General features: G+C 45.9%; 2 protein-coding genes across 4 annotated transcripts; both read left to right on the top strand.

The window, feature by feature from the left end:
• On the top strand, nt 1-7,752 carry aldh9a1a.1 (aldehyde dehydrogenase 9 family, member A1a, tandem duplicate 1). The gene is made up of 11 exons (XM_061778073.1): nt 1-222; nt 1,835-1,980; nt 2,545-2,674; nt 3,755-3,889; nt 3,966-4,162; nt 5,498-5,638; nt 5,806-5,994; nt 6,066-6,153; nt 7,046-7,187; nt 7,266-7,378; nt 7,562-7,752. Exons 1-11 carry the CDS (start codon nt 78-80, stop codon nt 7,654-7,656), a joined length of 1,521 nt encoding a protein of 506 aa, XP_061634057.1. The 5' UTR covers nt 1-77; the 3' UTR covers nt 7,657-7,752.
• Nucleotides 7,753-8,250: 498 nt separating this feature from the next.
• Nucleotides 8,251-12,948, top strand: med8 (mediator complex subunit 8). Of its 3 annotated transcripts, none has more exons than XM_061778082.1 (7): nt 8,251-8,335; nt 10,120-10,241; nt 10,926-11,098; nt 11,584-11,724; nt 11,793-11,880; nt 12,040-12,252; nt 12,751-12,948. In XM_061778082.1, the coding sequence occupies exons 1-7, from the start codon at nt 8,330-8,332 to the stop codon at nt 12,923-12,925; spliced, it is 918 nt and encodes a 305-aa protein (XP_061634066.1). In that variant the 5' UTR covers nt 8,251-8,329; the 3' UTR covers nt 12,926-12,948. The 3 variants fall into 3 exon arrangements, with proteins under 3 accessions (XP_061634066.1, XP_061634065.1, XP_061634067.1); XM_061778081.1 differs by lacking the exon at nt 8,251-8,335 and adding an exon at nt 8,346-8,415; XM_061778083.1 differs by lacking the exon at nt 8,251-8,335 and adding an exon at nt 8,362-8,415 and having other exon boundaries at nt 10,926-11,070.
• Nucleotides 12,949-13,231: the final 283 nt, after the last annotated feature.

Below are 13,231 nucleotides of genomic sequence, written 5' to 3'. Positions count from 1 at the left end.
GGCTCCCTCGCGCTTCAGTCGCCGCCTCGCAATACAGCAGCGAGGACTGAGCAGGCTTTGTTTTTCCACCGAGCCACATGGCCCAGTCCAGCCTGTACGCCATGGCCGCCGCCACCACCGGCAGTTTGCTGCTCAGCGACAACCTCAACTTCTGGGCCGGGGAGCGACAGGCGCCCCGGCCGGGGAGCGCCGCCAGCGAGCCCGTGTACGAGCCAGCCACCGGTAAGCAGACGAATCGTCCAGTGCACATGATGATGCACATATGATGCACATGCAGTTACACACAGAGACCGCCGAGGGCGCTTAATGGCACGTCGACGACGACGCCATACTGGATGTGGCAAAGTAGCGCCATGGCTACGAATCCTTCAGCTCTCGAAGCACTATATGGAGATATTTGACTTTACTTTTTAATAAACTATTGACTTTACTTTTTAATAAACTATGTACTCCTCTGTATAAAACTCCCTGCACTCTGCTTAGGGCACGTGTCAAACTATATATATATATATATATATATTTTATTGCAATACATTCTATTACCCCTGTGAAGGGACTCCATTTATACCATGATAAGAATTTTTGGCCATATTGCCCAGCCAAATGACTATTGTTAGATTTGGGATCGGATGTGTAGGCCGAAACACACATTACAGCCTTCTGCAGAGGTTTGGTGGAGCGGGCAACTAGTTTGATAGTTTGTGTGTGTGTATGATTGCAGGTTATTGTTAATTGTCTCAATTCTAGAGTTGCTATAATGCAATTGTGGTTAATTTCGTTCGCCTGTCCTTCCGAGTCGGAGATCTCCCGGGAAAACTCCGACTTCCGTCTGGCATGGGATGCATGAAGACTCCGAGACACTTGGCGTTTGGGCTAATTCGATTTATTGAACAAGCCTTAGTGTCATAGCAGCTGCTTACATTTCCAGAACGACGAAAAAGCCCCCGAAACACCCTGGATCTCAGTTTATCAAGGTTTAATTCTCTGGGCGTGGAATTAGCCCCTCCTTGGGGCACCCGTGAGATGGCCGTTCCTCATGACCATATTTGGACTTGCACTCCCCTGCTTGTGTCTCTTTACTCTTTCAATCGCCCTTGGTTGCGATAATGAAAAACAGTCCTCTCTGAAGACCTGACCCCGGTTGTAAATACCAGACAGGTTTCGGTCAAGGATTAGCAGAAAACCCCAATATCCATATAACTGGTTAAAGGATGTCCTTGGATGTAGAAGTACAAAGAAAAGATAGTTGGAGTGAATACAGATCTCCCACCATTTATCCTGTGCGAAGGAACTCTGATTGGGTTACTATTAAAATATACTACACAATAAATATAAAAACACAGTATTTTGCCACAAAAAAATCTGACTTTTTATGCCACGTTACAACTAAATTCTCTACAATAATGGAGGTTAGCTTTAAAAAAAAAAAAAAATCTGTGAATAGGTGAATTCATGAACGCTAAACTGCTAATACTTCATGACATTGGCCACAAAGTTAGTAAATTATTTTGGCAAAACGAGCATACAATGGCCAAATCCATTCAAAAGTCATTGTTCAGGTTTTGCTCAGTGACCTTTGATCTCTGAGTGTAAAACGGTTGCGACATCTCTAAGCAGCAAATGAACGAGGAATCGTCAGCCATTGCGCCACTTGACACATTCAATATGGCGGCCAAGTGGACGTATGAGTCAGCCCTCAAGACGGTGTCTGTTTAAATGTCGGTGGGATCATGAGGTTCGTTGACTTGTTGCATAACAGAAGGCCCCTCCTTTCTTGTTGACCTCAAAACATTTTAAGTATGTGCTGATTTTGAACTTTGTTTTGCATGCATAGGGCGCGTGCTGTGTCACATGACCCCATCCGGCCCCGATGAGGTGGACTTGGCCATCAAGAGCGCCCACGGCGCGTACGTGACTTGGAGCAAGAGGGCGGGCATGGAGCGGGCGCGCGTCATGTTGGAGGCCGCTCGCATCATCAGGGTGAGACTCGGGCGGGGGTCAAACCGGAGTAAAAAAAATAAAAGATGTTACTCATTAATGCGGCGGACCCTCTTCACCCCTCCCATTCTGACACACTCTGATCAGGATCCGAATATTTTTTACTGGCCAAGTATGTTAAAACTAGAGTTATCCCGATTGGAACCAGGTCCGATGTCAGCAAAAAAAACGAGTATCGGATCGGATCGGACTGGATCTAAAATCTCCGATTTGACCACTCTTATACAAGCAGCTCATTCAATGCGCCGCTCCAGCACTTTTATCCAGCAACGCACTTTTCCTCGTACCTACCGTTGCTGCTTATTGTTCTCTGTTTGAGTAATATCACTTGATCAAGCCTTTTCAAACATTCCATACTACAAAATAAGTAATGTATGTTTGATTATTGCTGATATCGGATCGCCCGATATCGGTATCGCTCAGCTCAAGGCTGCAATATTGATAGTGGATTGGAAGTTAAAAGGTTGGATCAGGACATTCCTAGCTCTAGAAAAGAAATGTGATTGAATTGACTGCACTTGGTGTTGTATGAACGTTTTCGTTCAGGAGCGTCGGGAGAAGATCGCCAAGTTGGAGGTGATCAACAACGGGAAGTCCATCACCGAAGCTCTGGCAGACGTGGACGGGGCCTGGCAGTGTATGGAGTACTACGCCGGATTGGCCGGAACCATGGCAGGTCAGTCTATAAGGAAGATATTTTGTCAACCGTCTCCCATCTGAGAAGATGGCACATTCTCCTAAAGAACATCAGATTACAGACTTGGTGAAGCCACAGTGATCTTAGAGGTTTCGCTTTTGCTTTTTGTGTTTTTTACAAGGGCACCACAGAAGGGTACTAGAACTAGAAAAAGACCCAAAAGTATAAAAACAACTTCAAAAAGCAGAACCACAACCAGAACTGGATTAATAAGCGGAAGTGTAAGATGGCTGGGATAAGAACAAGAACAAAAACCAGAAGTACAAGAAAAAACAGAATTAATACCACAACCAGAACTAGAACAATAACCACAACTAGAACAAAAAAAAAAAAAACAGAACCAGAAAAGTACTACAAATACAACCAGAAGTTGAACAAAACAAGAAGAAAACCCAGAAGTACAAAAACAAACTGAATTTGCACCACAACCAGAACTCGAACCACAACTACAACAATAAGTAGTGCTAGAAAAATAATGAGAAATGGACAAGAACTTGAAAAAGAGCTAGAAGTTGAACAAAAACTAGTACAGTAACCAGAACTGATTAAAAACTAGAAACAGAAGTTGAACAAGAAACAGAATTAGAAGCACAGCCAGTAGAACAACTAACATAAATATGACAGGAACTAGAAAAAAAACAAACATAGGCCAGAACTTGAACAACAAGATGTAGAATAATAACAGTAACCAGAATTATAGCAAGAAAAAGAACCAGAGCTACGACAATGACCAGAAGCATAACAACAAGAACTAGAAAAAGAAACAGGAATACAACCAGAAGTAGAACAAGAAACCACAACCAGAATTATAAAAAAGACCAGAAGTAGGAGAAGATCCAGAATTAGAAATAGAGCCTATAGTAAGAGCCAGAATTATAACAAGAACTGGAAAAAACCTGAAGTACACAATAACGAGAAGCAGAACTAGACAAGAACCAGAAGTATAACGAGCAAACTAGGAGTAGAATAACATGAACTAGAAAGTAATGCAGAAGTAGAATCGGAAGTATAACCGGAAGTGTAAACGGAATGAGAAGTAGTGTTTGTGTGTCTGCTCAGGTCAGCACATCCAGCTCCCCGGCGGCGCGTTTGCGTACACACGACGTGAGGCTTTGGGCGTGTGCGTGGGCATCGGTGCGTGGAACTACCCCTTCCAGATCGCAGTGTTCAAGTCTGCTCCCGCTCTGGCGTGCGGTAAGTTTGCAAACGTTTGGCCTGTTCCCGCTCGGGCGATTACCTTGACAGCGCGCTGTGACCTTTGTGTTGTCAGGCAACGGCATGGTGTTCAAGCCCTCCCCTATGACGCCCGTCACCGCTGTCATCCTGGCTGAGATCTACCAGGAGGCCGGAGTGCCCCAAGGACTCTTCTGTGTGGTGCAAGGTGGCGCCCAAACAGGAACATTACTGTGCCAGCACCCAAATGTTGCCAAGGTGTCCTTCACGGGCAGCGTGCCCACCGGAAAGAAGGTAACAGCATGTACCACTACCTCCTGATATACACAAGGGGTTAGGGGCCAGGAAACATTAGAACAACAATGATTGGCAGACGATTTGTACTGTGGGGAGACTAGAACCAGAACAAGAGGCCAGATCAAGACAAGAACCACAACTGGACAAAAGATATTTGAACAATAACGGGAAATACAGGCAGAACTAAACAAGACTACAACAAGAAGCAGAATAACGACAAGACTAAGACAAGAGTTAGAACTAGGATCAAAGAGACCAGAACAACAAACAGAACTAGAACAGCAGCTGAACCAAGCAACAACCGCAACTAGAATCTGAGAAATACAAGAACAAGAACCGGAAGTAGAACCACAAAGAGAAGTAGAACGGCAACCAGGACCAGACAAGAACCAGAACTAGGGTAAAAGAAACTAGAACTACAATCGTAACAACCATACCTTTTTGTTTTTTTAAAGAAAAAGAACCAAACAACAACCAGGACGAGACACGGCGTTTCCTTGTCATGGCTCGCCAGAGCGAGAACTAACTAAAACCAGAGAAAGAATCAAGAATCAAAGTACACCTAAAACCAGGACAACAACCAGAATAAGAGCCCAACCAAGACCCAGAGAAAGACTAGAACAAAAACTAGAACTGTGTTTTTATATTTATTGCATTATAGCACACAACCACCCACTAGTAAAACTAGAACACAACTAAAACCTGTACTAGACAAGACACAGACAAGCACAAGAGCCAGACCAAGACAATAATCAGAACTAGAATCAGAGAAAGATGAGAGCAAGAACCAGAAGGAGACAAGAACTAGTACAAGACACAAACTAGAAGCACAATCAAAAGTAAAACTACAACTGGAACAACAACAACCACCACCAAACTAGAAAAGAACAAGAATAAGACAGAACCAGTACAAGACTAGAACAAGAAACAGAACTAGAAGCTCAGCCAGAAGTAAATTTAGAACTGGAACAACAACCACAAATACATAAGCACCAGAATAAGAAAGAACATAGTACCAGAACAAGACTAAAACAAAAAACAGAACTAAAAGCACAACCAGAAGTAAAACGAGAACCAGAGCAACAACGAGAACTAGACAAGGTAAAGAAACACTACAAGACTAGTAAAAAGCAAAAGCAGGAGTACAGCTAAAACTAGACAAGGACTCGAAACAACTATAACCAGCGTTATAACAAGAACCAGATTTAGACAAAATCCAGAACCATCACAAGTACTCAAACCAGAACTACAACAAGTACCACCAGGATCACAACTACAATGACTAGTGTAGCGTTGCTGTTGTTGAACTTGTTTGTATTTTTGCATTGTCAGGTTATGGAGTTGTCGGCCCGGGGTGTGAAGCCGGTGACGCTGGAGCTCGGCGGGAAGTCTCCGCTGATCATCTTCAAAGATTGCGACCTAGACAACGCCGTCAAAGGAGCGCTCATGGCCAACTTCCTCACACAAGGACAGGTGAGTGCCTCCGCCCCACTGGTTCCACGCTCGGACACAAGCTCCTCGCCAAGGATCTTCTAAGGGCGAGTGTAGAATTTGCGGATAACGTCCCGAAGGTTTCCAGGAAATTCCCCTGGAAAGTCTCCAACTTAATTAACTCTTTTAATTAACTTTGGCAAACCCAGGTGTGCTGCAACGGGACCAGGGTGTTCGTGCAGAGGGACATCATGACGCAGTACTTGGAGAAGGTGGTCACCAGGACCAAGGCCATCACTGTGGGGGACCCCTTGCTGGAGCACACACGCATGGGGGCGCTCATCAGCAAGCCCCAGCTGGAGAAGGTCCTGGCTTTTGTCAGGCAGGCCAAGGAACAGGTGAGGAGCAAGACGAGTGCAATGCTAATGCTAAAGCTAATTCTAAAAGTTTCTTGTTTTTGTTGTTGCAGGGAGCCAAGGTGCTCTGTGGTGGCGAACCCTTCGTGCCCACTGACCCCAAACTCAAGGAAGGATACTTCATGTCGCCCTGTGTACTCGGTGAGGCTAATCTAACAAGCTAATGCTAGTTTCACGTTGTGGTCATGCATGTGTCATGAAGTGGTGATGTTTCATGTTGTGGTCTTGTGTTTTTCATGTTGGGGTCATGCAAATGTCATGATGTGGTCATACGTTGTTCATGTTGTGGTCATACAGTATATTCTTGATGTGGTCATGTGTGTTTTATGTGGTTTTGTGTTGTTGCCACGCATGTTTCATGATGTGGACATATGGGTTTCTTCATGTTGTGGTCATGCTTCATAATGTGGTCATGTGTGTTTTATGTTGTGTTCATATGTTTCTTGATGTGGTTGTGTGTTTTGTGTGGTGCTCATGTTTCTTTATGTGGTCAACTGTGTTTCATGTTGTGGTCATATATTTCTTTATGTGGTCCTGTGTGTTTTATGTGGTCGTATGTTTTTTGATGTGGTTGTGCGTTTCAAGTGCTGACCATCTGGGTTTCATGTTGTAGTCACATGTTGATGTTATGTGTTTGATGTTGTGGTCATGTATTTCATGATGTGGCCATACAGTATGGGTTTCATTTTGTGGTCATGTTTCTTAATGTTGTCATGTGGGTTTCATGTTGTGGCCGCACACATTTCATCTTGTTTTCATGTGCATTTCATCATTTGGTCATGTTCCTTGTTGTCGTTGTGTGTTTCATGTTGTGGTCATATGTTTTTTGATGTTGCCATGTGATTCATGTGGTCGTGTATTTCATGATGTGGTTGTATGTTTTTTGATGTGGTCATGTATTTTTTCATGATTTGGCCAGTTATGTTTCATCTTGTGGTCATGTTTCTTGAAGTTGTCGTGCATTTCAAGTTGTGGTCGTGCGCATTTCATGATGCAGTCATGCTCCATGTTGCACTCGCGTGTGTTTCCGCAGACAACTGCAGGGACGACATGACGTGCGTGAAGGAGGAAATCTTTGGGCCGGTCATGTCGGTGCTGCCATTCGACACCGAGGAGGAGGTTCTGCGGCGTGCCAACGACACCACCTTCGGATTGGCGTCCGGCGTCTTCACCAGGTGATCGCGACGACCGGGGGCTCTACCGAGTGGCGCATTCGCAACCTCTAAACGTTCTTCTTCTCGTTCGTCCCTCAGAGACATCTCGCGAGCTCATCGAGTGGCTGAGAAGCTGGAGGCGGGCACGTGTTACATCAACAACTACAACATCAGCCCCGTGGAGGTACCCTTTGGAGGATACAAGATGTCAGGTGGGCCTTTCAAAAGAAAACCAGGAAAGTCGTTGGTTCAGTTTTACTTGAAAGCGTGTGTGAAGTCATTTACGACTACATTCCATCGCGGGGGTTACGTTACAGACCCCTCCGCGATAAGTGAAAGTCTGCGATATAGAAATACAGTCTTTATTATTATTGTGCGCGTGTTGGCTTTGTTAGGTTTCGGGCGCGAGAACGGTCAGGTGACCATCGAGTACTACTCCCAGCTTAAGACGGTGGTGGTGGAGATGGGCGACGTGGAGAGTCTCTTCTGAACGTCCTCACCGGTCAGCCGACCTTCCGCAAGCTTCACATCTGCGTTCATATGCGCGTCAGCGCCGACTTTCTAAATAAAACTCTCATCAAATGTGTGTCCTCTATTTTCTCAGTCTGCTTTCCCTTCTCTAGCCATCCATTTTATATTCTGTAGCTTGTCCTCATTAAGGTCGCCTTAGGGTGAACTGGACTCTATCCCAGTTGACTTTGTGTGAGAGGACTCCTTGGACCGGTCGCCAGTCAATGTCAGGGGCACATACACACGAACAAACATTCACATTAATGGAGAATGAATATTCAAAGTTAACTTTAATGGACTGTTTATTGTTCGTCAAAGCATTGAAAGACAATAGATTTGTTCACACGTTCTGATCTTTTTATATTGAAAAAGGCTAAACCGGAAGTATTTTGAGCTAACTGGTGAAGTTCATGTGATCGTTGACTTGTTTTACGATACAGGTAAGTTTACTCGAATAATAAAAAAAATAATAATAATAATAACAACGACTGAACCATGTTTTAGGGCATGTACTTATATGTACACAACCAAATCTGCCGACGATCTCCATTGTTTCAATTTCAAAACGTTTTTAAATTGAAACTGCACCGGAAGTGTTTGTATCCAATAGTAAATGTCGCGGATTTATTTGATTGTTAGCTTGTGTGTTTACGATGCAGGTAAGCTGACTTGACGCTAATAGAAGGCAAACTTGTTTTTAATGTGTCACTTTTTAATTTTCAACATATTAGTCAGCCAGGTTAGTTTAGTGAACCCTTGTCGTGTGTGTTTGTTTTTTATTTTTTATAAATCTGCGTACAATGCGAAGAACCGCTGGATGGCTGTTGGTGGTGGTTAGCATTAGGCGCTAAGCTAACTCGTAAATAATAATAACAAAGGCTGTAATCAATCAATTAATCCATCGAGCAGAACAGATCATTGGCTAACAGGTTAAAATGTACCGTGTCGCTATACTGCTAACTGGGGGGCATACCTGCATTTGGATTTGCTTCTTTTTACACCAGGCACCACCTCGACCAATATTCAAATACAATAGCATAGTAGAACCAAGCGTTCTTCAAAAACAAAACCGTAATCAGACAGTAATCATGTGCTAGACTCAAAGCGCCTGCAAAGGTTTCCACAGGTGCCGTGAAATTGCTTCAGTTTGGTTCAATTGTCTCAGTTGGGCGGCACGGTGATGACTGGTTAGCACATCTGGCTCACAGTTCTGGGGACCGGGGTTCAAATCCCGGCCCCGCCTGTGTGGAGTTTGCATGTTCTCCCCGTGCCTGGGTGGGTTTTCTACGGACACTCCGGTTTCCTCCCACATCCCCAAAACATGCATGGTAGGTTGATTGAGGACTCTAAATTACCCGTAGGTGTGACTGTTAGTGCGAAGGCTTGTTTGTTTCTATAAGCCCTGCGATTGGCTGGCGACCAGTTCAGGCTGTACCCCGCCACTCGCCCGAAGATAGCTGGGATAGGCTACGGCACGCCCGCGACCCTAGTGAGGACGAAGCGGTCCAGAAAATGGATGGATGTCTCAGTTGGGTTCAATATGGGGAAGACTGCAGATGGAGGCTGGCTGTTCACAGAGTGCTGTGTATCAATGCAAAGACAAACTGTGGCAGGAGAAGATGCACCAGCAAAAGAGTTGACCGTGGGCTTCAGCGGATGAACAAACAGAGAAGATTCAAGAATATAGCATTGATCAGTTCTTGTTTTTTTCTGGGGGTTTCTCCCTTCAGTCTCCTCTTCAGGAGTTGGATGCATGCTCTATTGGGTTAAGGTCCGGTGATTGACTTGGCCAGTCTAAGACCTTCCACTTTTTCCCCCTGATAAAATCCTTTGTTGTGTTGGCAGTGTGTTGTGGGTCATCGTCTTGTTGCATGACGAAGCCTAATTACAAAGGTAATGACGAAAGCTAAATCCCACATTAGCTAATACGTCGCATCTCACTCTTTAATACTCGATGCCTCCGTTACTTTTGGTGATATTTGACCTCTTAAGTAGGCCTAATATCGTATACGAAATACAAATGGAGATCTTTCGCCGTCGGAACTTTTTCCAGTCAACAATTGTGAATGATTGCCACTTCTATGCGTCAAGATGTCGATCTAATATAATAGCACTTCAGCACTTACCTTCAAACATGTTTAATTTATTTAGAAACAAAAAAAGGATTTTGTTTTTGGGTGCGCTTTAAATAATTAGTTTCAAATGTATTGCACATGAAAGTTAAATGCTATTGTGACTTAAATACAACTTTTTAAACGCCAACGATTCTTCGAGACGAAATGAGACTATATTGTACTAAAACGTGAAATGCGACTGAACTGTGCTTTGGCAATGATTCTTTCACGTTCCAGCAGAGGAAGACTCGATGATAAAGTGTACAAGACTGACTCGACATACGTGATTCCGTGTGTGTGTGTGTGTGTGTGTTGTGGCCTTGGAGCAGCAGCGGGAAGAAAAACAACTGGAAGCGTCGCTGGAGTCGCTCATCACGCAAGTGGCGCACGTCAAAAATGCTCTTCACTCGTTCATCTTCAAGCTGGAGAACGAGTACGAGCGGCTCACATGGTGAGAACGCCGTCATGACTCGGCCCTCCTCGTTTCCCTCGCCGGGCCGGTTGGCGGCGCGCTGCAAACGAGCGCACGGAAATGACGCACGTCCTTCAAAACGTGGTACCGATGTTGTAGAATCTTTTGTTGTAATGCCGAATCTGGGCTCAGGGGGCGCCAGAAGTCACGTACTATAGCTTGAACACGCCTCAGACCTAAGGACGGTCTTATCGGATCCTCTCGGAAGACACAGGATAGTCTTGTTTAGCGTTTGACGTCCTTGGTTGGGAAAGGGCCAAATTGGGAAATACAGCCCGTTTGTCTTTATTTGGATGAACTAATTGCTTGACTCTTGACCCTTTGGCAGCAACAACCTCAAGCAAACGTTTCCTCGAGGTTCTTGTTTTTCTCCGTCCCTGTCCAGTGAACGGTTCCATTATTTTGCAATACAAATATGAAAACGTTTTTTTTTTGTGTGTGTGTGGTATTAGTTGAAACAGACTTTTCGTTTTTGTCTTGTGATTTAGACAAAAGATCGCACCACATTTTATGACCAATTTTTGCAGAAATGCAAGCGATTCCAAAGGGTTGACATCCTTTTTCCTCCCAATGTATGCGCCCGTTTTGTTATAGTGTCCATCTCCATGTGCAACACCGATGCTAGCTTTGTTAGCATTAACGTAGCTGTCGTGTGCGCGTCAGGCCGTCGGTGCTGGACAACTTCGCTCTGCTGTCGGGTCAGCTGAACACCATCAACAAGCTGCTGAAGAACGACAAGACGCCGTCGTTCCGTAACCAGCTCATCATCCCGCTGCTGCTCTCTCAGGACCGCGACGACGACCTGGCGGTGAGACGAGTTCGTGGACTAAACGCCGGTGGGCTTGACGATCATTCATTCCCTACTCCCCAATCAATATAGAGGGATTTATCGTTATTGATCAAATTGTATGAAAATGAGCCGTATAGTGAGTTGCGACTGATGATTGAGTGATGATTCCAAACAGAATCATTCACTGATTCGAAACAGAATCATTCACTGATTCGCAACTCCCAAATCATCGCAAAGAGATTTTGATGTACCAGACCTTAAAGTGTCCACCGAAAGTCCCTTTGTGTGATTCGGGAGTCGGGAATGAATAACTGGGTGCGGAATCGTTCACTCATTGCCGACTCCCGAAAAACGTCACTCGGGGGGAAAAAAATACGTTTTTTTTTTGGGGGGGGGGGGGCAGACACAACGGCCATTTTGAATGGCACAAGCTGAAAATAAACGCGGTCGCATCCTCGAGCCCACCGCAACGGGATTTCTATCGGCCTAAACGAAGAAGCTGTTCTCTTTTGTGGCCGGCCCGCCTGTCAGAAAGTGACGGAGCAGCGCGTGCCCGTCTTCAGCCACGAGATCGTCCCCGACTACCTGCGCACCAAACCCGAGCCCGAGGTGGAGGAGCAGGAGAAGCAGCTCAGCGTGGAGGCGGCGCGCATCGGGCCCGAAGTGGCGCAGGTGCGGGCGCCGCGCACTCAACAGCCTGCTTGGCAACTTGCTTACGCCCTTCCTTCCTGCCCCCGCAGAAACAGATCCAGACCTTGAACAAGTTGTGTTCCAGCCTGCTGGAGAAGCTGAGCAACCCGAGAGACGAGCGAGACGGCGAAAGCGCGGGTGAGACGCACATTGTTGCATCCTTGTTGTTTTTGTTTTCGCGTTTGTGGACGACGACGACACAAAAAGTAAGACGGGCTTTGTTGCTCCTTATGCAAATGAGCTGGCAAATGTGACATTTGCATAGATTAGCTCGCTCACAGACATTTCTATTTTCAGCGGCGCGTCCGAGCAAGTCCTGGTTCAACCCGGCCGACACCAGCGCCCTGGTGGGCGCGGTGGCGTTCGGCAAAGGCCTGTCCAAGTGCCGCCCGCCCGGGCCGGCCGGAGCCGCGGCCGGCCCGGGCGCCGGGCCCAGCCTGCAACAGGTCACCATCGGGGGCGCCGGCGGCCAGCTCCCCGGGGGGCCCCCGCAGCAGCAAGGACAGCCGGGTACGCGCCCGCCGGCGTTCGGGGATTAGGGTGGCACACGAGGAGTAGGCTTTCAAATTAGGGTTTTTAAGACAAACAATGTCTAGGGTTCCGGTTTTCAACAAAAGGTCGGGTTTCAAGCCAGGGTTAGGGGTTTAAACAATGGGTAGCCTTTCAAATCAGGATTTCTGATTAAGGTTTGAAAGGAGGAGTAGGGTAACAAATTAGGGTATCAATTTTAGGTTAGGGTTTTAAACAACGGGTAGGGTTTCCAATAACTGTTTTCTAGCTAGGGTTAGTCTTTTAAACAGCAGTTAGGGTTACCAGCCAGAGTTAAGGTTTTAAAAGACAGGCAGGGTTTCAAATTAGGGTTTCAAGCCCGGGTAATTGTTTTAAACAAGAGGTAATGTTTCACATTGGGGTTTAGATCTTGGGTTAGGGTTTCGAAGGCGGGGTTGAAATGTTTCGTGTGTTGCCTTCCTGTCGCCGTTATTTTGAGTTTGATTTTTGTCATTTCAGGGAAGCTTCCGGGCATCAAGACGAACATCAAGTCGGCTTCCATGCATCCTTACGGCAGGTGAGGCCCCGCCCCCCTGCCGATCAGCCTCGTCGCCACCATGATGGCAGCGCGTTGACACGCTTCCCTTTCCGGGCAAGGAAACGCCTTCTTTTTTTTGTTCGTTTGTTTGATTGAATAAAATCCTGATTGAAAACGAAGGGTGCGTCCACTCATGAGCGTATTTGTGCTTCCAACGATTATCGGCAAAGTGATCGTTTTAGGAATGACTGTTGTTCCAATACATTGGGCATCTTGGGGAAGAAACGTGTGCGGGCGTGACGTAATTTCGATGGCTGATCGATCCTGCGTTATAGGTGCGTTTGCACAAACCAAAACGAGTACGAACATATTGAGAAATCACAGGTTCGTGCATACGCACGATGAGTGGATCAATGATTCTGATAGGCGCCATTTTGCGCCATCTAAGGGTTCAAATGTGTC

The sequence above is a fragment of the Phyllopteryx taeniolatus genome, chromosome 7 (assembly GCF_024500385.1).
Source record: "Phyllopteryx taeniolatus isolate TA_2022b chromosome 7, UOR_Ptae_1.2, whole genome shotgun sequence".
In the NCBI taxonomy this organism is placed as follows: Eukaryota; Metazoa; Chordata; class Actinopteri; order Syngnathiformes; family Syngnathidae; genus Phyllopteryx; species Phyllopteryx taeniolatus.
The sequence above is the reverse complement of the archived record's forward strand: the minus strand, read 5'-3'. Positions and strand labels throughout refer to the sequence as shown.